Consider the following 23,469-nt stretch of genomic DNA (forward strand, 5'->3'; position numbering starts at 1 on the left):
ATCAAACACAGATCCACATATTTACGTTTCACTTCGGTGAGGTTTCCCTTCTGTAATGTAACAGAGTTGATGCAATCCACCGTAAAAGTGACAAAAAACAGACAGTTATTTTATTGCAGTGATTAATTTTACCTACCATATATGTAGAAAATGTTACATTTACATCACATCATGGATCACATATTGATCAGATGCTGCTGCTAACTGATCCATGACAAGATTTATCCCATAGGGAACAAATCCTGTTGGAATATCATATTAAAACTGACAGCAATGTGAAGGTTTATAAAACAGCGTTTACATGAGCTGATAGTTTTAGGACATTTTGGTTTAGGACTACACAGAGTTAAACTCTGTTTCTCCACTTTGAAGCCGTTCAAAGAGGTGCCTCCAACAGGTAAAGGGCTCGACACACGGGAGGCGACGTCGCTCGCTCTCCATTCATTTCCTATGGAGCCTGTGCGGTGAGGCGACAATCGCTTGCCCTCCTCCAGCTAAGCGACCGGCAAAAATAGTGCATGTGAAATTTCGCACTCGTACACGTAGACGTGCACACGCCAGCTTGGGACGCGACATATGAAAGTTGAAAAATGTTCAACTTTTGTCGCTGTCGCTTAGCATACAACCAATCAGCGAGTGTTTCATTGACTGACCAATGAGAGGAGAGTATGCTACACACTGCCGTTAGCTAACACTTTCACCAAGTGATTACTAAAAAGTTTTGTAGGAATTTATTGGCACCAGGGTGAAGTTTATGGTAAGTTTTTCCTCATAAACTGTATCTTGATGTGTGTTTGTTTTTCAATATCATTAGCATTGCAGGAGTTGTTTAGTTTACACGTCCGTAATGCACACCCGCCWTCAGAGTCAAGAACCAATCAAAWTTTGTGAAGACAAGCGACCGGAGAGCGCGATTCGCAACSCWGCGATCGCTATCGCGTCCCGTGTGTCGGGTTTTCACCCTGGCTGCGATGACAGCCGTTAATCGCTGTAGTTTGTCGCTCCCCGTGTGTCGAGCCCTTTAGCCATTATTTGCTCATGTCCTTTCCACAGAACCCCAGCTAAAGACATAATCCTAATGAGTTACTTGTGATACACAGTTGTTAAATCTCGCTTCAGGAATTTGGATCAGACTATGTTTTTACATGAGGTACGCTGCCAGGAAAGAAAGGACTAAGATTGGTGTTTCTCTATGGAACAAAAGCAAGTAAATGTGCTGCTTTTAAAACAGTACATGTGCTTGGCAACACTTCATATTCATGCCATTTTTCATCAGCCAACTCTAGAGGCTTTCAGTGTTTGGCAGGCGTTCATCTCCAACACTGAGGTGGTTAGAAAACGGGACTGTGAGAACATTTACTATTTTTCTACATCGTGGCGTGTGTGCACATTCAGATGCATCCTCGACACAAAAGGGAGAGGAGAAAAAAAAACACTTTCACGTCTGGGGAAGATTGAGGTGAGCAGTTAGCAGGTGAGGAATCCTCACACGCATTAACAGAAAAAGGAGCGACCGTAAGTCGCAGACAAACAGAGAGGGTTTGACAAGATGCTGCGCTCCTGCTGCGCGTTTCAAACAAAAACATCTTGTTTTTCTGCAGAGTGACTCAGACCAAATCATTCACTTCATCCRTTTGGATTTTTCTTACAGCAACCATCTGGTAACGCCTACGGTCCAACAGTTCCCAACAGGCACTGACACACACACACTGTTCACACATATACATACATACATACACACACACAAATATATATATATATAAAATCACAGGAGTGAGCACTTCAGACTAAACCTCACCAAAGTGTGGAGTCTGATAAACTCAACACTCACAGGAAACTCAAACACAACCTGCCTGAAAGGCTTCGTTTCATCAGACGATCGACGGTCACCAAACAACTTAAATCATCAGCTGCAGAATCACTTTCAGGCGACTCTGTGAGATATCTGCACGGAGTCTCACAGGTCCTGGGTCCAAAACCAACTGATGGAAATTATTTTGGCCCACTGCGGATAAAAAATACGCCCACTGCACCCACTCACGCGTTCACTCTCCCTGGCTGCTGATTCACGTTAAAAGCACCGGCAAACCAGCGCCGACACCCACAACTGAGCAAAAACATTTAAGTGCCACTCAAACGTGGACTCTGAGCGGCTGAGCCCACACACTCCACAGTCGTCACTATATCAGGCTTTATAAACAGTCACATAAATGGATTTTAAAAAAATCTAGGCTTGATTAGGTACAGTTTAATGGGAACTGTGTCAACACTGGGAACACGATTATAATGATTTGCTGCCATTCACTGGGTGCGGTTTCTGTTTTTTTCACTGATCACAGTTTTTATTTTCTATTTTTGTACAAATCTTCTCCATTAACTTATAAAAATCAGAATAGAGATAAATTCTTACTTCTAACATACAAAACTCTCAACAACTTGACAGTACGACAGCCTGAACGTCACAAAACCTAATTTCTCAAACCTGACCCAGGTCACCTTCATGTGCCACTAAATCAAAAACACATCTGATGTTTCTCAAAGCAACTTCAGCTGAACGATCATTCAGCTGACATTTACAGCACTGAAGAAAAGGTATGKAGATTGATCCAAATACTGATATTATTGATACCAACGTCAAGCAGTTTAAAGCTCAGAGCTCAGCATGTTTTCAACTACAGACAAGTTCAGTTTGCTTCATTTTTCTTTTGTTAGTTTAGCTTTTTTAGATTTCCACATTCTGGATGACTGCAAATCTACATTTGAAACCAACGCTGGCGTCAGACCAGCATGATGGAATCGATCCTTGAGTTTGTTTCCTCTATTTCCACACTGTCCCATTTGCAGGTGTGGACAGGAAGCAGCAAAATCAAATGTAAACGTAGAATGAAACAAGCGTAGTAAAAATCTGTTGGATTGCACAACAATGTCAGAATTGAGACTCACACTGATGTGTGTAGCATCCATATTTACTTTAGTAAACACAGCTTTGTGTTTCGCGAGTCATCACGTCTGTTTCTGCACGTGCAGCTTGCTGAACTGAGCATTAAAACCTGCAGCGTGAAAACAGTCTGTTGTGTTGTAACTGTGTGATGTAGGTCGCAGTCACGCTCAGATCATGTTTTATTTTTACTTCAACCAAAACAAAAACTAATCACTAAACATAAATCTCTGAATCTCATTAAAAGTCAGGATTTGACCCACTTAACCTCTCACCAAAAAGATGAGTAACCGCCTTCATTTCCCTAATGTATAAATTAACATATTTAGCTCTGTTTTAATATAAAGTATTTGCAGCTTCTCTCTCTTTCCTTTAACCATGAACCAGAACGGATGATCTTTCACCCTTTGAAGATCTGAATAAATAAGAAATCCTGCAGATGGGCTGCAATTTTTCTTCCTTTTAGCAATTAATTATTCTAACGGAAGATGTTGTGCCCTCAGACTTATTTAGTGGCTTTTTTTATTTTATTTTGTTTTTCCCTGCAAGGCATTTATTACACACGCATCTATAATTAAATAATTCCTCAACCTTTGTTGTTGTTGTTGTTGTTGTTTTTCAACAGAGAGGTGGTCCTTTTCTCTTTGTAGAGACCTTTCTAAAAGTTCACAATTTGTATCGTCATGTCTTATTGTGAAACATGTTCCACTTCAAGCTTCTGAATGAAAGGTAAGCTGTAAAAAAGGGATTTTTTTCTAAACGTGCTGCAAAAAGAAGCTAAAACACACTTTCTATGGTTAAAGAACATGTTTTGATCTGGATCGGGTACAAACACGTTAACGTGAAGCATCCAGCTGCACTTGAGACAATAAACCTCAAACATCCACACATGTAGGTAAATCCTGTGGAGGAATACAAAAGAACAAAGCAAATCAATAACTCWTTTCTCATATTTTCTCTGCAGAGACGAACATAAGTGAAGCAGAAGGTGTGTCTTTAAAAAGCAGCCAGGGTCAATAAGAAGCTGAGTACTGGACAAGTGGGGACAGATGTAGACATTACAACCAGACTTTAGTGAAGGCGGAGAAATAAATTAGTCATGGCATGTGAACAGCTTGAGACCTTTAGGTGGTACACAGCATCTGAATATAAATAAATTAATTCACTAAGAAAATCATTCATCCCAAAAGTACAAAAAGACTTTAACACTGCCAAAAAACTAAACAAAAGCCAGAAAATAAATTTCATATCTGCCATAAATTGCTGACCACTGTCTGTTCATAACTAAACACCACTAAAAAACTCACCCCTTAAAAWAAGACCTTAGATCAAAAAGGACACGCGTACAGAACATGAAAGCATAAAGGTCTTACCTGTGTATTCCTGGAAGCACTCACAGGTGAAGCCTCCCTCCCTGCTGCGACAAACACCGTTGGTTCCACATGGTTTAGAGTAGCAGAGGTCAATCTCAGTCTCGCAGTAGTCTCCAGTAAAACCGGTGGGACAGCGGCATCGCAGCCCTGCGATGGGGTGGATGGGCCTGAACAGGATGGTGTCAGACGCCACAAACGGCGCCAGGCTGTCGAACTTCAGCACGGACACACACTTCATGTAGTTCTCACACGGCTCACGCAGGCAGATGTTGTCATCGAAGGGGAGCACTTCCTGGGACGAAATCTCAGCCAGAAGGCTGCGGTTCAGATACAGCCTCTCCTGGAGTTCCTCTGAGCCAAAGAACTCCCCGGTTTCGGGCCCCCTCCCGGGTCTGTCGGTCCTGAGTCCCGAGGGGCGACGGTGTTCAGCTCCGAAGGCGGGCACCGCCACAGACAAGCTGACGTTGAGGATGCGAGCGCTGACGTCTGTGTCGTCCTGGATGTTGAAGATGACGACGTCTTGGGGCGCGGCCGACAGGACGCGGGCCACGCCGTCCAGGAACTGTGCGAGCAGCAGGGACAGGAAGTGCTCCTGGGAGGTGTTGGCCAGACGTAAGGTGATGCTGTTGGACAGCATCTCATCGGTGATGATGGTGACCTGGAGAAGGCACTGAGCGGACACAGAGTGGACGCCGTCTGAAAGACACACGAGGCACTGGAGGTTAAAAAACAAAGGAGCTGACATGTTCATGAACAACATCTTATTATCAATAAGCAATAACACTTTTGGCTGCATCTGTTTTTTTGTTGTTTTTTTTTACAAAAATGACTGTACCTCAGTAAATTTTAAGATACTAAGCTGAAATGTTGGGAAATAGCTCAGAGTCAATCACAAGACGTGCAGGTGCTGACAGATCATGTCAGATCACTTAAGATTCTGCATGAGATTGAGTTGACTAAAATGCCTATACCTCTGTCATTTCTCCATATAAAATGATCTCTAGTGTGAAAGGTGGTGGATGATAGGTACAGCTGCACAATATATTATTTGACATCGTCATGTACTGAGGAACTAAACCACAAGTCATTGCATTAAACAGCTGTGTGTTACAGCTTTAAGTTTTGGTGAGTTGCTTCTGCTGGTGGCAGTGGACGACTTTGTGTCAAAATCAGCTAAAACTTTCATTTTGTTGTGAAACTTCTGGGACAATAATGGCAACGTCTTTCAGAGAAGTGTTGTCAGTCGATTCTTAAGCTGTGGAGGAAGACGATGTGGATCTTGATGAAAATGAGGAAGATAAGCAAATTCTCAGAGAAGTGGAGGAAAAGAGGTATAGCATGGTAAGCATGAATGCTAATATTAATGCGACAGAAACAGAAATCAAAACTGACACAAAGGCAACGGTGATTAAACGCAACCCATGTTTGCACATGATAGAAACATACTCAGGTTCCAACACAATAAAAGTCAGCAATAAATGAGAAGAATAACAAACAACATGGGCTACTAGTAATGCACAAAAACAGGTTCATCACCAACAAGATGGCAGCAAAACTTAAAGTGTTATTTAAGTCATCTCTTGGAAATTACTGTATTTTTCATATATATATATATATATATATATATATATATATTGCAGGATTAGAAAAAAATCACAAAGTGAGTTTTTACAGTACTGCACAATTCTGCTGATAAGCATTCCTTAGGTTTTAATTTGACACAAATTAGACCTGCTTTCTTTTTTTTTATCTGAAGGGCTTGAGTATTACATAAAAAGTACGTTTCTGACACACTGAGCAGCGGTGACAGCAGATACTTAATGGTTGAAGAGTTAAACAGCTGCTGCTCGGTGGGCCACAGTTTTAAACAGAATAATGACACATTGAAGAATACAGCGATAACAGCCTTTGTCTTGTTTCCTTGGCTCAAACGGGTGGTTTTTGTTAAGTATTTTGCCAGAACAGATAAGGGATGAGTGCCAGGAGAAAACAAGTCTTTCAGTACAGTCCAACTCTGTAATCAGAAACTTCACGCCTGCATTCACAGCTCATCTTTGCTTCCTTTGTCCGGAAGCTGAGATTCTGCTTCATTATAAACGTCTTTAAGTTGTGTCTCTCAACTCAGCCAATCCCTGCTTCCTAACCCAAACTGTGCTTTATCCTCAATTCTCTGCCTGTGAATGCATACATCAACTGTATGCATTCGTCTATTGTGCAGCTAGCTATTGTTCTATTATACAGAAAATTAAATACATTAACTGGCGTGTAAGCTCTTTATTCACTGACTGTGATTCTGMTTACTGAGAGGGTCTGCGTGACAAACAGTTTAGCTACAGTCTATGTTTACATTTACTTTGTTTTCCCTTGCTCATCCTGACTCTAAACCCATTAAAATATGACTAAACTGTTTCCAAGCTAGGGTTAGGCATAATCGTATCGTGTGTGATTAATCGTCAGAAAAACATTAATCCATTAATTTTTGGCACTTGACAATTAATACGATTAATGCCAACAGGTAGAATCCGCTCGCTGCTCCTCTCAGCTTCAAATATGACAAACATTAAAAAAAGTTCTGTAACTTATTTATCTATCAACACAATTTAAAATTAGATGTACAGCCTGAAGTCTGTAATTTTGACACAATTTGGAACAGATTTTTATGAAGAGAAAATCTTTCCCACTAAATTGGTCATGTGACTATGAAATAAGGGTGTCCAGGGATTCCAGGGGATTAATCGTCAAATTAATCGTTATCAGCTGAATACCACAATTAATCGTGATTATTTTTTTTGCTAATATTGCCCAACCCTATTCCAAGCATCAGCTGAATGTGTCTGACAGAAGCAGTCAGGGTTCTGCTCACTGAGGAGGAACATTATGATGAAGATCGTACTAATGGGCTCAGTCAGAAAGAAAGAAAGCAAAGTTAACAAGCACGGACCCCACAGCATGGGGTAAGGTTGTTCGTAGACGTACAATTAACCTGGATCATTTGACTTTCTGCCCAGAGACCCAGAACCTTTTACACAGTGGAAACCATTTATTATGGTTTAGTTGAATTTTTATTTATAGTTGTATGTATGTGTATAGAATTATACATATATGTCTGTGTGTAAATGTGTGTTATGAACACTGGAAGAAAGTGGATCATGATGCTGGTTAATGTTGAACTATGTGACAAATTTAAAAATACTTGTGATTGAAATACAAGCCATCTTTCTATCCAATTTTAATGCAAATTTGGATTTAATTTTTAAAATGTCAAAAAAAGGGAAGAAAAGAGAAAATGCAAATAAGACGTGTTTCCATCTACTGGCATGGAGCGAATCAATCAGGCCGTGCAAAGTGTGATTACGTCAGACGTTGATGCTATACATGGCTGTAGGAAACTGGAAGCAAAGTCGCAAACTTGCATGGATACACATCTCAGGACAATGGAGAGAAGTTATCAGGAACGTGTTGCTACTATCAGGAAGGTTGTAATTATTCTGTCATATCAACTAGTATTGGACATGTTACGTGCTGTTTGGAGACATAGAAAAAGAAATGTGATTCTCTTCAAGTTCTGGGAATATCTGGGAAGATGTTGACAGCGGGAGGAAGGTCCACCAAATGTGTTTCCATCTCCCCTTTTGGTCATTAACTCTTTCTCTGAAGATACAAAAACCACCTCAAACAAGCGTAAAAACTTTTTTTTGCAAAATTGAGGACGTTTTGGCAAATTTTGCCGTTTCCATCCAGCTTTTCTAATGCAATAATTCAAAATGCACATAAAAAACATTGATGGAAACACGGCTATAACCATTGTGATGCAATGATAATTAAGTTAAGGCCAGTAGATTCCTCTATAAAAAAATTCAAATACAAAACTTATGGTTATTCAGTCACTAATAACTATAGAAAAGAAAAACAAATAGGAAGAAATGTAGGGTTTATTCAGTTCAAATGATTTGTACTTTAAGTACCCGCAAAACCAAATGTAGGACATAGCTAAATGCCCTCACCTTCAGAAAATAAATGATAAAATAATTACAGGATAACCACAGTTGCATCCCTTACATAAACTACATTTAATTTGAACAGGAAGCTTTCATCTTTTTCTTTCCAAAGAACCCAAGTTCACGTCAAGGTCATGTTGAGAGACCACAACATTTTGTCTACTGTAGCCTGAAGAGCAAACACAGAACCGGCCTAATCAAATCAAACGTCTTTCAAAAAGAAAAAAAAACGAGTATCGGCTTTTCTCTCGAGAATAATCAATGAGACGCTTTGTTTGTGGCGTTTGGGCGCCGGCCGGAGAGCAGAACCTGTTTGCTCAAATTCACACAAATTCACACTGCCCAAAGTTACCAGATCCCTGTTCTGGCACCGGGCAGGTTTAAACAAAAGTGCCAAGCGAGGGAGGGGGAGAGGGGTAGTCGTAGAGGAAGTGAGTCTGAGAAGCATGTTTGACACGGATTTAAACCCTCAGCTTTCAGTCAGCCCATTCCAGGGCAGTAATAATACGGGAGCTAAGAGGAGGAAATCGGGGTTTAAAAATAAATAAATCAAAGCACAGACGTAAGAGTTGCTCCTTTAATTTACACTTCACTGTAAACACCCACATAAAACTGTGGACACAAGGCAGGCATATAGGTGTAGAGAGAGGGAAACTACTTAAAACAGCATCATGGATTCATAGCAGAACTATCAGGGTGCTGAAGTGCCATCATGAAACAAAACATCCAGCTAGAATCTTACATCGGACAAGAGTGGGACAACATTCAGCTAAAAAAAACAGTAGTCCAACAACTGGTATCTTCAGTTTTAGACATTTGTGTGTTGTTAAAAGGAAGAAGATGCTTCATAGTAATAAACAAAGCCCTGTGCAAAATGTTTGGAGATGAGTTGCTGCCATCAAAATTATTTTATTTTCTATTTCTTAGTTTAAAGATCTGATATCGTTACAATGTTCTGATGTGCATAAAAATTTCATGCAATAAAATTATCTATCTAATCTATTTTATGGTAAAATAGAGGTTTATGAGATTTGCAAACAATTACATTCTGATTTTATTTACATTTTATGTAACTTTGCAACTCTTTGTGAACTGTGGTTGTTTTTTTCCCCATTTGGTTACAAAGGACGTATTTTGTAACTTGATCCCACACACTTGTTACATCTCTTTACCAATTCAAGAAAGAAACTATGATACTATGAAGCAACAGTAACCAGAACAACACAGGTCTAAATAAACAAGGGCTCTTAAAGGTTAGGCCATGTATAAGGAAGGCATCTCCTTAATTACATCCCCTGCCAATTCACATTCTTGGATGCGGGCGCGGGCACAGATCCAGAGGTAGATGCAGCCCTGGGAAACTGAGCGCGAGGAGAATCTCCTCTCAAAGGAGCCAGACCCTCCTTGAAAGGGTTCATTCTCCATGGAAGTATCCTGCGCTCCAAATGCAGGGTAAGTGGTGCCTCTCAGGGCCAAAGAGGAGGAAAAATGGGAATGCTTATTTGGTAACAAGACAAGGTGCCAGTTCTGAAGTGTGACGCTGCTTTCAGCCTGCAGGCCGACCCCTCTGGGCCTCTGGGTGCCAGGAATGCTCTCCGTTTGGGATGTGGCGCCAGGGAAAAAGATTAAACGTACACTGTGGCCGCCGCAGGACTGCCAAGGCTTTGTAGCACTGTGAGTGTGAATCCATACGTCAGTACGAGCAGTGCAGAGTGGACGCCCAAACTGTGGAGCCATCAAAGAGTCGGTAAATAAAACATAAACAACCCACAGAAGGTGAACAAAGGTCTGCAGAGCTAGAATTAGTTATATATAATTCTAATTATAGTCGTTTTAGAAACATTTTTAAAAATGAACATTCTGTGAGATTTATTAGAACTTAATGTGTGTGTTGGGGAATGTCGTTCAGCTGCTGCAACGTCAAATTTTAGCTCAACATCTGTAAAACTGACAGAGTCGTAGTTACTTTGTGTTTGCTTATGTCAATTTGTGGTGGCAGCCATCTTGAATCAGATTAATTCTGAAAGCAGATGAGTTGTAGATTCATCCACTCATTGTTTCCTGAGAGTTTAACGTCCATTCACCAGTTTTGTGTATTTTAAGGGCAGTGGTGGGCACAGTTCCCCTAAAGCACTAATAGGGGAACAAATTTCCTGATTAGTGTTTTAGGGAATGGTAAATGGACTGTACTTATATAGTGCTTTTCTATCCATCCAGGACACTCAAAGCGCTTCACACTACAATCTGTGCTCTCATTTACCCATTCACACAGCACTCTATTAGAGCTCTATAAAGCTAACATGTACAATCATCTATGGCAGGGATAATCAATTATGGTCCTCGAGGTCCTCAGCCCTGCATGTTTTACTTCTCTGCTCCAACACACCTGATTTGAATGAATAGATGATTATCAGGCTTCTGCAGAAGTTGGAAGAGGTAATTCACTGACTGAATCAGGTGTGTTGGAGCAGGGAAACAAGTAAAACATGCAGGGCTGCGGACCTCAAGGACTGGAATTGATGATCCCTGATCTATGGAGACTAATCAGTGCCAATCACATCCATACACTGACGGGACACACATCAGAGGCATTAGGGGTGAAGTATCTTGCCCAAGGACACAACAACTGAGACAGCTGGACGGGGGATTGAACCGGGGACCTTCCAGTTCCAGGARGACTCCCCTAACCACTCTGCCAGAGCCGGGCTTTTGCTATTTTTTAAAACTCATTAGTGGATTAGCACTTGATAAATTTATGGGCTAAATTTAGAAGCACTAACTGAGGTCTTTAAATGTTATTGTTCAACATTATTGTTCACAGTTGAGGGTGTAAGTTGTCACTTTTTGTTCATATGCATGTTACTTATCTATAAGGTCACGTGTCAAACTCAAGGCCCACGGGCCTAATGTGGCCTGCGGGTGACTCCCATTTGACCCGCCAAGGGCACTAACTGACAACCTTCTGCACACAGTAAATACTGTCTTATGTTGACTCTGAAGAATGTTCCATGTGTCAGCTGGCTTATTTTAGTGCTTTAGAATTAGGGGACCTAAATATTTGAGTAGGTGCTTTAAGGTTAGTGCAACTAATATTTAGATTAGTGCTGCCCATCACTSTTTAAGGGTATAGATGAGCTTTCAGCAGACAGCAGAAGCATTTTTGATGCAATCTTTTGAAGTTTGGCTACCATCATTTATCAGCAAGCAAATATTTGGGGTCAAATAAGCCTGTTATAAAGTGAACCATGTAAACAAGTTGGCTCATTAATGTTTACAGAGAAGATGTAGAGACCTTGTTTAACTAGAGGTTGAGGACTCTGCATATAAATTATCAACTCGGAGATGAAATATAAAGCTTTTCATCTATGAATTATAAATTACAACCATCAATACMCAACTGGCCGAATGCTATAAAAAAATAAGAGTGTTTCTTTTAAAGACACGTACAATCAGACTGGGGTGTGTGGATTTCTATCACTCTGAGGCCGGTGTAACAAACTGCTAAAGAGAGAGGTCAGGACAAAGCCAGAGAACAAATCAGCGAGACCCGTCTAATTAGAGCACAAAGTCCACTTCGGCTCTCCCCACTGAATCCCAGAAAATGTCAACAAAGTCATGGTGGATGAAGATCAGAAAGGCTGTGCGACTGAATCACTGCAGACAGAGACATCACCCAGCAGCAGCAACTAAACCCTTCTCTCTTGTGTTTTCAGATTTCCACCAAGAAAAAAAAAACAACTTTCCAGCTTATAAAAATGATCAAATGCTAAATGAGCTAAAATAACTTATGAATGCTTTGGGCCTGTTCTGAAACATGACTAGCTGAGCACTTTGTGCCTCACTTGAGTTGAATTAACAAAATAAAAGCATGCGCACGTGTCACCTGAAGAGGATAGAAAACTAGCAAATACTGAATCATTTAGTCAGTCATCATAACACAGTGGAGACGTACAAACAGCGATAATGTGCAACCATTAATCTTGTTTAATACCAGCACATGAGCCGTGTCTCATTGAGCCGCAGCAGCGTTTAATTTGTGATCCTCTGCAAAGTTTTGCAGCTGTGGTGTGTCACATTTGGGGAAACCTCTGGGTAAGAAGGTAATGAGGCTGAGTGGAGCCTGTTTCAGCTGTTCAGCATCATCGCCTCACAGTATGCGCTGCACGCACCGAGTGCTTACAACATCAAAGAGCGCAAAGCCGGGACACCGTTTGATGGCTCAATGGGGAGATGGTAAATTAAAGATCATTTGAAGGGATAGAGCTGTACCTCTGCAGTCACAGTCTACACGGATTCAGCTGGCAAGCTGCTTCACAAACTTGCACATTTTTTTAATGAAAGTTTATGTTTTCTTTAAAAAAAAGCACACAATCTGTTTGGATTTTATGGAGCCCACGAGGGGACAAGGGGGGATTTTTTGTTCTTTTGTGTTCCCACGCAATACCTTTGCGTTAACTCGCAATATTGTTTTGCGTTCCCACGCAAAAGTTTGATTTGAATATGAACTGAATTAAATTAGATTTTTATTTCGAAATATCCGGTTACCAAAACAGGATGACTCGTCACAAGATCGTAAAATTGACATTGATGTTGCGTGGCTGCACTGTGTTAAAATATCGGGATATGACATACTTCCATGCGTGGCTGTGTGTATACATGCTGAAGCTGAATTAAAGCAGTAGGCTAACTCGCTAATGGTAAACATATGAGTTTGTTAATAAACCGGCAGGCACAACAGTGTTTAATGACTTTTGCGAGGGAACGCAAAAGGTATTGCGAGGTAACGTAATACTTTTGCGTGGGAACGCAAAAAAAGAATCCCCCATGTCCCCTCGCGGGCTCAGTAGGATTTTGAGATCTAGGCTCAGACCTACCAAACTGATACAAACTTAAGCGCAAAGATGAGGAAAAAAGTTATTCAGTGAAATTATAAAAATATGAAGCAACAGAATACGAGCCAACTTTAGACAAGAGATTTGGCAATTGTTTTATGCCAGATACCTATCCTCCTGACACATCCTGGATTCAAACCTGCAACCTCAGGATGACAAGACCGTGGCACTGACCACCGAGAAACCACAGCTTTACTATATTTAGACCTTCAAATTTGACCAGAAGTTGCTCTTGTAATCTTAAAAAAGAAAAATAAAATGACTTTATTTTTTCTTTTTCATGTATAAAATGCTCAAACAAAAGGGTTCCAACATCAAAGAGAAATTCTAACTGAATCATTTGTACATCATGAAACTACTGTCAAAAGTGTTGCATGTTCCAGATGACACACTGAAGACCACACAACCTGACAGAGACACAGGAAGTTGTTGCTGCATGTTGGTCAACAAACAGGTTTATGGTCTGAGTGCAGGCCCACTGGGACCAACAACAGCTCACAGTTTAATTAACGTGAGTTAAGCATTCTGCCCTCGGTGCTGCTCGTAGTCACCTTCATTAATTAGCAGACTCAGCTGTGTGCGACCTTCAGTAATTAATCACGTTTCGCTTGTTCGTCCATTAGCAGCTCACTTGTGTTGGACAAGACCGGGGAAAGCTTAAGACATCGGACGCCAGCGAAACTAAAGTGAATGGGAAGAAACTTTTTTTAACAGAAAAGACAACCGGTTAGAGTTAGAAACTGTTTAATGACTATTAGCTCAAGCTTCTCCGATGTCTCCTTAATTAGGACTAAGGGCACTCCTTTGGGTGTCCGTTTAATTTAAGAGCRGGAGTCTCGGGTTCTGGTGATCAAAAGGGAAGCAGTAAAATGTTGTCGAGCAGTGGCTCGTTTGAATTAAGGAGGGCTGAAATGTGAAGCACACTCAACTGCTGCCTGAACAAAGACTGATGGTTGGTTGGGCTGATCGGGGGGGTGGAGGTGGCACATGACCCCTCAACCTTCCCACCCCCAATGTTGTAACGACACAGACTCAAGGCTGATTTAAACTCAATCAGAAACGTCYAACTTTGTTCTCGCTGACGTGTTTGAATGACGGAAATTGTCTTTTTCTTCTCACACTGRCCATAAGAACTTGCTCTGTGCACAACCCACTGTCAAAAGCTTTTTCTCTCAGGGTATGTGCCATGTATTGTGTAAATGTGTTTACGCACTGCTCTCATTAAGTGTAAATGTGTTTATGCACTTCTCTCCTTAAGTGTAAATGTGTTTATGCACATCTCTCATTAAGTGTAACTGTGTTTATGCACTGCTTGCATTAAGTGTAAATGTGTTTATGCACTGCTTGCATTAAGTGTAAATGTGTTTATGCACTGCTTGCATTAAGTGTAAATGTGTTTATGCACTGATTGCATTAAGTGTAAATGTGTTTATGCACTGCTCTCAGAGGAGCAGCTGGTCGAGGTTATAAAATATAGTGCAACTGGACTTCTGTAGCTGAAGACGTGCAAAGTTCCCATACTTAAACAGCACAAGGTTGAAATCAATATTGTAAATACCTGCATGGATCTGCTTACCCCTACCTCACTGACGTAAAACTTAGATGAAATCCAACATGACCGTTCCGACTAGTCACTTTGAAAAACATTGTATCTAATTTAATACCACATAATGAGACATGTTTCTGATTTCACAAAGAAAAAAATCAGATTTGTCACATTCAAACATGATATGGGTTGCATATGGGCAACAAAAATCTAATTTGGGTCACATTTGTCTGCAGTGTGAACACAGTCTTAGTCTCATTTGTCCAAAAGGTTTTGTTTCAGAACGACCTAAATCTGGCTTTTCTTTTCTCGAGGCTAATGAATGAATTAACCTTATGGTGAACTGTATTAACATGTAATTTTTACACTGCTTTGATTGAATCAGAAGTTCATGTAGGGCTCACAGCTTAAATATTTAAAGTATTCAGCACAACGTCTCAGTGGTTAGCACTGATGCCTCACAGTAAGAAGGTCCTGGGTTCAATCCCATGTTCAGAGCCGGGGTCTTTCTGCTGTTTGAACGGGTTTTCTCCAGATACTCTGGTTTCCCCCACAGACCAAAAACATGTACAACAGGTTGCCTTCAGGCGTAGGCRTCCCCTGCAAAAGAGARCRGTTATCTCAATGGGATTTGCCTGTTTAAATAAAGATTACTAAATGTTCCTTGAAGGAATGCKSATKGCCTTTTATGCCAGAGAAATGAGAGAAGTAAAACACTCAACATTGCAGGATGTCACGTTCAAAGAATGTGTTCAGTTTGACTCTCAGCTACTACCACATCAAATTATAGCTCAATTTCTGTACATTTTACTGTGTTGCAGCCGTTTATGTGTTGGCTATGGATGATTAGTTGTGGTGGCCATCTTGAATCTGATGGACTTTAAAGGTTGCAGAGGTCCATCCACTGACAATGACTAAGAATTAACTGTGTCACGTTAACAGTCATTTAAATGTACTCTGACTCAGTGTAMGTCAATAACAGTAGTTTTGTGGATAAACCACACTGTGTGGGCTTCCCTAATTACCAAAACAGTTGGAGCTGAGCACAGTCTGATGAATTTTCAGAGACAAAGAAGGCAGACTGAAGCAGATTTGTGTTTGATTTGTGATCCTTCAGACGCTGAACTCTATTGTTGGTGGGAAAAAATAAATAAACTGGAGTGAACACCAACAGCTCGTGTTTCACTGAAAAGCCAACTTATTAAACTGCACTCTGAGAGGAAAGATTGGACATCATGCTCCAACTCCTACACAACAGATTTACTGTTATCTGAATCAAAACGGTGCGAAGACCCACAAATCAGCAGCAACAAAATAATAATGTAAATCTACTCTGCAGGTTCATGTTTTTCTTTGTTTTAGGGGAAAAAAGTCAAATAAACATTAACAGATCTGACCTTGTTTGTGAAATAAAGATGTGAGTGTTTTATTGTCTTCTGCGAAGCAATTAGAGAGCAGAGAAGCAGAGATCAGGTGTAATAACGACAACAACACCTAATTCCTGCTGCGCCCATGGAGTCAATAATGAAAACTGCTTGTGCAGCTCAATGTCACGTGAAGGATATCAGTCCGGAGGAGTCCAAGTAAACCCCCCAGCCCCCCTCCCCTCTGATGTCTCCATTCTTCAGGACAGCTGACGATGCTGCACGGACAGAGGCCATTCATACTCATTTTCAGAACGCGCCTCCATATCCCCTGATAACACTTTTCTGCTGCATCCGAAAACCTTTGCCGGCGAAAAACCTTCTTCAAATTCTCGCTCCACAGCAGAGCAGCTTCGGAGTCACAGAGAAGGTCCACTTCCAGTCAGAACATTTACATATCAAAGGAAAACCTCTGTCAGCACAACAGCAGAGAGACGTTAGCGTGCAGAAACACGAGGAAGCTCGAGGCCGTTATTCAAACACAACGATTTGATAAATATTGAACTTCTGGCAGCGCAGTGACCGCGCTGTTGTTCGAAAACAGAAAACCTAACAGCTCAGAGCCATGATTCAAGATTCACAGCAATGGGTCTACAACAGTGAACATTAAAAACAGACAAATGTGCATTTGTACATTTATCAGAAATGGGATCTACACTGCAACAACTCATGTCGAGCACATGCAGAAATGGAGTCAGTCTGATTATTAACATCCTAAACATCATATAATTTAAGTCCTGTTCCCAGGCTGCTCTTGATAATGAAGCTACACAGAGTTCAAGTTAATATTTGTACATGCTGAGTAAAATATCTTTGGGAAGACAATATGGAAACCAGTTGGCTCAGATCAGAACATGTGCTAATAGTGAGTGCACATTTACTTCGCTCATTCTTTGAGTCTTACTAAAACTGTGAAAGCACATCACAGCAGCAGGTCACAAGGAGACCTTCTGCTTATTTAGTCTGGCTCCTTCCTGTCAGCCCTAATGTAAATTAAACATGGTGATAAAACACACTAAGACTCCTGAACTGCAGGGTCGGCCACCGCCGCCACCCTCACTTCCCACCCTTTGTGTCTAAAAGTCTAAAACCGACAGGTTTAACGACAGAGCTTAAGCTTGTGAAACCAGGTCGCTGTAAAGTCTCAGTCTGACACTAAATGCGTGCAACAGACTGGAAACGTAGCAGACTGTAAGATCATCATAATCTGACCAGCTCACCGTGTTAAACAAGTGTTTTCTGTACTTCTCAATGCGACATAATATTTGCGTGTAACGGGAAAACCTGAAAACGCACTTCAAATGGGCCATATTTGGAACAGCAAACTCTTAAAAATACTACAAAATGCATTGGATTGATGGAGAAAAAAAAACAAAGACAGAAGTCCAGAATTTGACTCCATAGTAAATTCATAACGAGATATTTTGTTGCAGGTTCATTTTACCCTCCCTTTGTTTAGCATTGGGTAATGTTTCCTATGTTCAAACGGCTATTTTTGTAGCAAAGACTTTAAGGATTTCTTGTTTTGACCTATAACCAGAGCTGTTGCTCTTATCCTTATTAACCAAATCAAACATTTGCTCTTAAATTTTTGTTTAAATATTTCTTAATCTATGTTGGCACCCTCTGTTTGTTTGTCTTTTTTTGTTTTTTCCATGCTTTCCTGTTCTTCTCTCCTAACACACAGCAGCTGTGCACCAAGGACAATTTCCTAGACAGGTGTGGGAATGTGCTGTCTACAAGCGGGACGTTTGTGTAATCTCCCAAAGAATCAGGAGCAGGTGGCTGAAACACAGATGTGAAAACTTATACCAGATGTGTGCAGTTTAGTGTTTTACACTGAACTGTTAACTCTAGTGTTTTTATCTTGTTTTACACGCATAATGCATTGGAGGTATTCATCAATATCAATATTAGTTTGCCAGTTCAGTTAGATGAACTAAAGCACTCACAACACCCACATGTGTCTCCAGAACTTCTCAAGTCCGGAGCTGGTGTAAGATGACAGGATTCCACTTTTTTCTTGGCGCCACCTGGACCCATTAGTTCAGTGAAAACAAACAATTTCTCTAAGCTGAGGCAGTTCAAAGAGCCATCTACAGCAGGTAAGATATTAGGTGCCTGTAACATTTTTGTCTATTAACAATAAACACATATTTCACCCAAGGTGTTATTGTGTCCAGTCATTTATTTCCTGCAACAGTATAAGACTGAACCATAAATGGGTTAACTCAGGGATGAATAACAAGCCTGGTGAAACTCTTTAAAGGACAGCAGCACCGGGGGAAACAAGTGGCCACAAAGAGGTGGGGGTTGCTCCAGACACAGCCCGCTCCCATTGTCTGCTGGGACGGCGAGGACAAAGCTGGACAACGCTAAGATATACGCAAGGCAGAGCAGGACCTCACCCCAGCGATGTGCCGACCCCAATCCCAATCAAGCCCCCCCGCTGACACACAAATGATGTCATCCCTCCCCTCCTTGGCCCGCACCCTCGGCGCGGCGAGGCCCGAAGGAGGATGTTCTGCTGAGAGACAAGAAACCGGATCCTCTCTGAGCGCATCTGTGTCGCCAATCAAAGGACTCAACAACGACGCTATCACATCACCACCAGCTTTTAACTCACTTGTGCTTTCAAAACAGAAGGGGGCCTCTGAAGTGTGTCACGTGGAGGATCAGACCCCGTCCTGCTTACAGAAACTTTATACGTGCAGCCGTTTGGACGCTGACTCCTGTAAAAATGTCCGCAGAGTAAAAGCAGCAGGCGGGACAGGTCAGGGTGTCCCGGAGCATTACAGGTCTACAGAGAGACCATGCTTCAATGGAAACAGGGAGTAAAGGAGGGGGGACAGTTGCTCTTTAGAACTTTATGTGCATCCCCCTTCCCCCCACCTTTGCTCCACAATGGAGGCCTTACCAGTTGTCCCCACCCACAAGGAATTTCTCAGGCATTGCTGGGTTCGCCATGACAACTGGGTGCTTAATAAAGCATTTCTCTTAGGCATTCTTCTTTCATTGGTGTGTGTGTGTGGGGGGCGGGGGGGTGCAACAGTCAAAGGAAGGAGGGAGGGGAGGTGGAGGAGCTCGAAGTGATGGGAGGGTGCAGGGGTGAGAGCTGTAAAGCCGGGTCAGATTGGAGAAAAATGGAGAACAGTGACAAAAAAAGGTCAAACAAAACTAAAAATAAATAAATAAATAAATAAATAAATAAATAAATAAATAAATAAATAAATAAATAAATAAATAAATAAATAAATAAATACATTTTACCCTGAAGGCTGAATGACTGCTGAACTTTGCTGAAGGAGCAGGAACTGAGTTGTTAAATTTATAATGAACAGAAGATGTTCAAATGGTCAGAAGACAAGCTAAAACAAGTAAAACAGTTTAAATTGTGCAAAAGCTAAAACTATCAGAACAGTAACTCAAAGCTAAAATTTGTAAAACTAGCTACAATCTAAAAATGGCAAGCAGCAGGAACCCAGAGCTAAAATGAGCAAAACCTTACATGAAAAAAAAAACAGTAGCTAAAAATAGCAAAACCTTAGCCAAAAGCTAAAACAAAACAAGCATCACTTTAAGTTAAATTAGCAAATTCATAGCTAAAGAAGCACAAAAAAACAAGACAGAGCAAGTATGCTAAGGTAGATTTTTTTGTTTTTGAAGGAATTGGGGGGACTTTTTTTAGCCCATAAAAGTGAATAAATGTAGCCTGGTAAAAACCAACCCCTTGTTCTCTGCTTTGCTTCATACGAAGGTCTGGACTCTCGGCTTTTGAGAAGCGATTGCTTCTTGGAGGCGTGGACTCTGTTGAAGTTTAAAACGATTGGATCTGATTTGCCCAGTTGCTAACGGTTGGCCATGACGTATGTGTGCCAGCTTCACTGTGAAGGAGGCTAAGCTAAGAAGCTAACCGAAAACTGTGCACGCTGTAAACAAACCTACTGAGAGGAGAGACGTACCGAGCCGAACAAGACGGCTGTAAATAAGTCCTGCAGGCTTTGTGAGACAAATGTAATTTAATTTGATTTGGAAGCCTTGTCAACACGGACTGGCTTCATTCACTTCCTCCACTGCCATTAAACTACAAGCAGACACTGCGCAGAAAATCGACCTTGTTGTTCAAACTCTGCCTTCTGTTCTCTGATAGGCCCAGATAAAATTCTACCAAAGAAGTCCTTGTCTATGGGAGGAATCCCAGACGGAGCAGTGAAGGAAAACTAGAATTGAGTGGAACTGTGTAGGAAGGCAAGGGCCAGGCTAGAATAAATAGTGTAAAAAAACAAAACAAAAGTCATAGCAAATTATTCCTTATCAAGCCAAACATTTTAATTTTTGAATGATTACAATAACAAAATGTACGCAGAAGCAGTTTTAATTGCAAAGAGGGTACAGAAGAAAGCTATAAACACAAAGACAATAGAATGAATCAGCATTTCACACAGTCAAGGGCTCGACACATGAGCAGCGACAAACTACAGCGATTAACGGCTGTCWTCGCAGCCAGGGTGAAACCCGACACACGGGACGCGATAGAGATCGCAGCGTTGCGAATCGRGCTCTCAGGTCGCTTGTCTTCACAAAATTTGATTGGTTCTTGACTCTGAWGGCGGGTGTTCATTACGGACGTGTAAACTAAACAACTCTTGCAATGCTAATAATATTGAAAAACAAACGCACATCAAGATACAATTTTATGAGGAAAAACTTACCATAAACTTCACCCTGGTGCCAATAAATTCCCACAAAGCTTTTTAGTGATCACTTGGTGGAAGTGTTAGCTAACGGCAGTGTGTAGCATACTCTCCTCTCATTGGTCAGTCAATGAAACCCTCGCTGATTGGTTGTATGCTAAGCGACAGTGACAAAAGTTGAATATTTTTTAACTTTCATATGTCGCGTCGCAAGCTTACGTGTGCACGTCTACGTGTACGAGCGCGAAATTTCACATGCACTATTTTCGCCGGTCGCTTAGCTGGAGGAGGGCAAGCGATTGTCGCCTCACCGCACAGGCTCCATAGGAAATGAATGGAGAGCGAGCGACGTCGCCTCCCGTGTGTCGAGCCCTTTAACGTGACAGGTGTTACAGAAACCAGCACCACAAACATTCCACACGGACCCGTGAGTGGGACTAACACCCTCTGCGGAGGGCAAATGGAGGCTGGAAAAACGATGGGGTGTCTCCGGTCTGCGAGCGTTTCAAAGCTGCAACTCAGAGTCAAACGAGAGGAAACATTTATCAACCGTAAAGGACGCACGAATCCAAGGAGGGCTTGAGTGAAGTAATTACACAACAGCTAGGAGAGGAGTAATCAGAAGAGTCCAGCTGCTGGAGGCCACACACACACATCACTGGATGTGCGCAGCTTGATTAGTTAATGTTGCACCGAACAGGAGGTTTAAAGTTTAATGGATTCTAATGAAATCACATTGGCTGCTCCAGTTTGTGTCTAACTCATCTACCACATCCTGTTACTGTGTGCCATTATGAAAAGGAGTGATGCTGTGTTTGCCTGTGTGACAAATGTCTTCATTTGTCTCTCTGTTCACAAAAAGTATCTCATGAATGAAACTCAGTCAGTCCTACAGATACTGAACTAAAAAATTGGTGTAATAGCTGACGCTCTTAGCGCTTACAGACCACACAAGATCTTTGTTTAAAACTTTGGCATGCAAGGTGGCAGGTGAGGTGCACTCCTTCAAAGAATGCAAGTTTCATCATTTAAAGACAAAACCAGCAGACTTTCAGTCTCATTCTAATGTGAGCTCTGACAGATCGCACTAATAACGCAGCCAAATTATCAGCAAACATGACTCATTCGAGCATATTTGTACGTCTGCCTCGGGTCATTGGGTTGAACGCCAACTTGTTTGGCTCACAAATATCTGACAGTGAAGAAGCCCCGAGCGTCCGCAGCCGCTTTCTGCCTCCCCACGGTGACCTGGGAGACGAGGTACCTGCTGCCTGCCCAGGTGAGTGGCTGTACAGTCTGTAGGATGATGTGAGCTGAATCAATTGCTGATATTAGTCACTGAGGCGTGTCCGGCCGGTAAATGTCTGCACTGGTYCAGAAGGGCAATCTGAGCTCGCATTTGGAATTTATATAAAAAAGGACAACGTTTTACGTGAAGTAGCGGAGACAAGGTTTCGAGCATGTTTTGGCAGCACGGGGAATTTAAACGTAACAATGCCAATCCCACATTGGTTACATTAGGATGCCAAGAATGCGTTAGGATTGACATATAAACAAAACTACCAGCTACCCATAACAAATGCACCTCGTGTTCCAACTGCTAAGCATAATTCAGCTGTGGGAGGTAATAATTAGCTTTACTCTCTATATGAAAATGATGAGGGCTTTTCAGATGAAAGCAAACCGGGGAGGGAGAATCTCTACCATCAAATGCAAACACGTACTTATGCAGGCTCACGCTTGCCTGAGAACACTAGATGAGCCCCTGCGTATGTCAACACCGGTCTGACGGATCCCAGGATACAGATGCATGGATCTAATCCTGCAGATAAAAAACCTGCCTCTCACCCCACACCGTGACCACGGTTCTTCCAATAACACGGAGCCGAGGTGGGAAGAAAGAACCAAAAGCTTCTCTGTTCTGGACGTGGCAGAAATTTTAATTTTGAATTCATCATCCCAACCCTCGGATCAGATACGCACGGATAATGACGAGTTTATTATGAGGCTTGTCACTTCCTCAGCTCAGTACCTGCACACCAGCGCAGCCAGTCTGGTGTCTTAACTGTAATTAATTCTTTAACATAACTTATTAATGCATGTGCACATAGACGGTGTGCACAGCAGGCAGCACATCCCTGAGCTATGTGATTGTGAAGCATACTGTGTGGCTCCTGTTTGTGGTTCTGAATAATTATAGAGCTCTCTGTCATTATAACCTGCTGAGAATGAGTTTCTCCTAAACCTTTCACTAATACTCCCATTTAAACCAAAAGCCTAGAATTTCTTAAAGGGGCAATATCATGTAAAATCAACTTTTTTTGAGTTTTATATCATGTTATAATGTTATCCTCTCATAAAAAACAAAGCCTTGCTTTGACTCATTCATGCATGTTTGAGAAATCCTGCAGTTTTTAGGCAGCCATGCTGAGTAGCAAAACGACAGATGGGGACCAGAAAACGCCTTTCGGTACCAGAAACGCCCCTGGGACGTGTCTTTAAGTCGAACTTCCTCATGGTGGAGCACCCCCTCTCCCCCGTCCCCCCACACCCCGCCCATGACTCCTGCAGGCTCTCGGGTGAAAGTGAAAGTGAAACTTAAAC

General features: G+C 41.6%; 1 protein-coding gene across 1 annotated transcript in view; it reads right to left on the reverse strand.

Moving 5' to 3' along the window:
- The window catches only part of celsr2 (cadherin, EGF LAG seven-pass G-type receptor 2), a gene marked incomplete in the record, with an annotated part of 78,513 nt that overhangs the window by 42,024 nt on the left and 13,020 nt on the right, over positions 1-23,469 (reverse strand). Inside the window, 1 exon segment of the mRNA XM_014006337.1 lies at positions 4,312-5,007. Coding sequence (XP_013861791.1) covers positions 4,312-5,007 — 696 coding nt within the window.

The sequence above is a fragment of the Austrofundulus limnaeus genome, unplaced genomic scaffold, assembly GCF_001266775.1.
Source record: "Austrofundulus limnaeus strain Quisiro unplaced genomic scaffold, Austrofundulus_limnaeus-1.0 Scaffold35, whole genome shotgun sequence".
In the NCBI taxonomy this organism is placed as follows: Eukaryota; Metazoa; Chordata; class Actinopteri; order Cyprinodontiformes; family Rivulidae; genus Austrofundulus; species Austrofundulus limnaeus.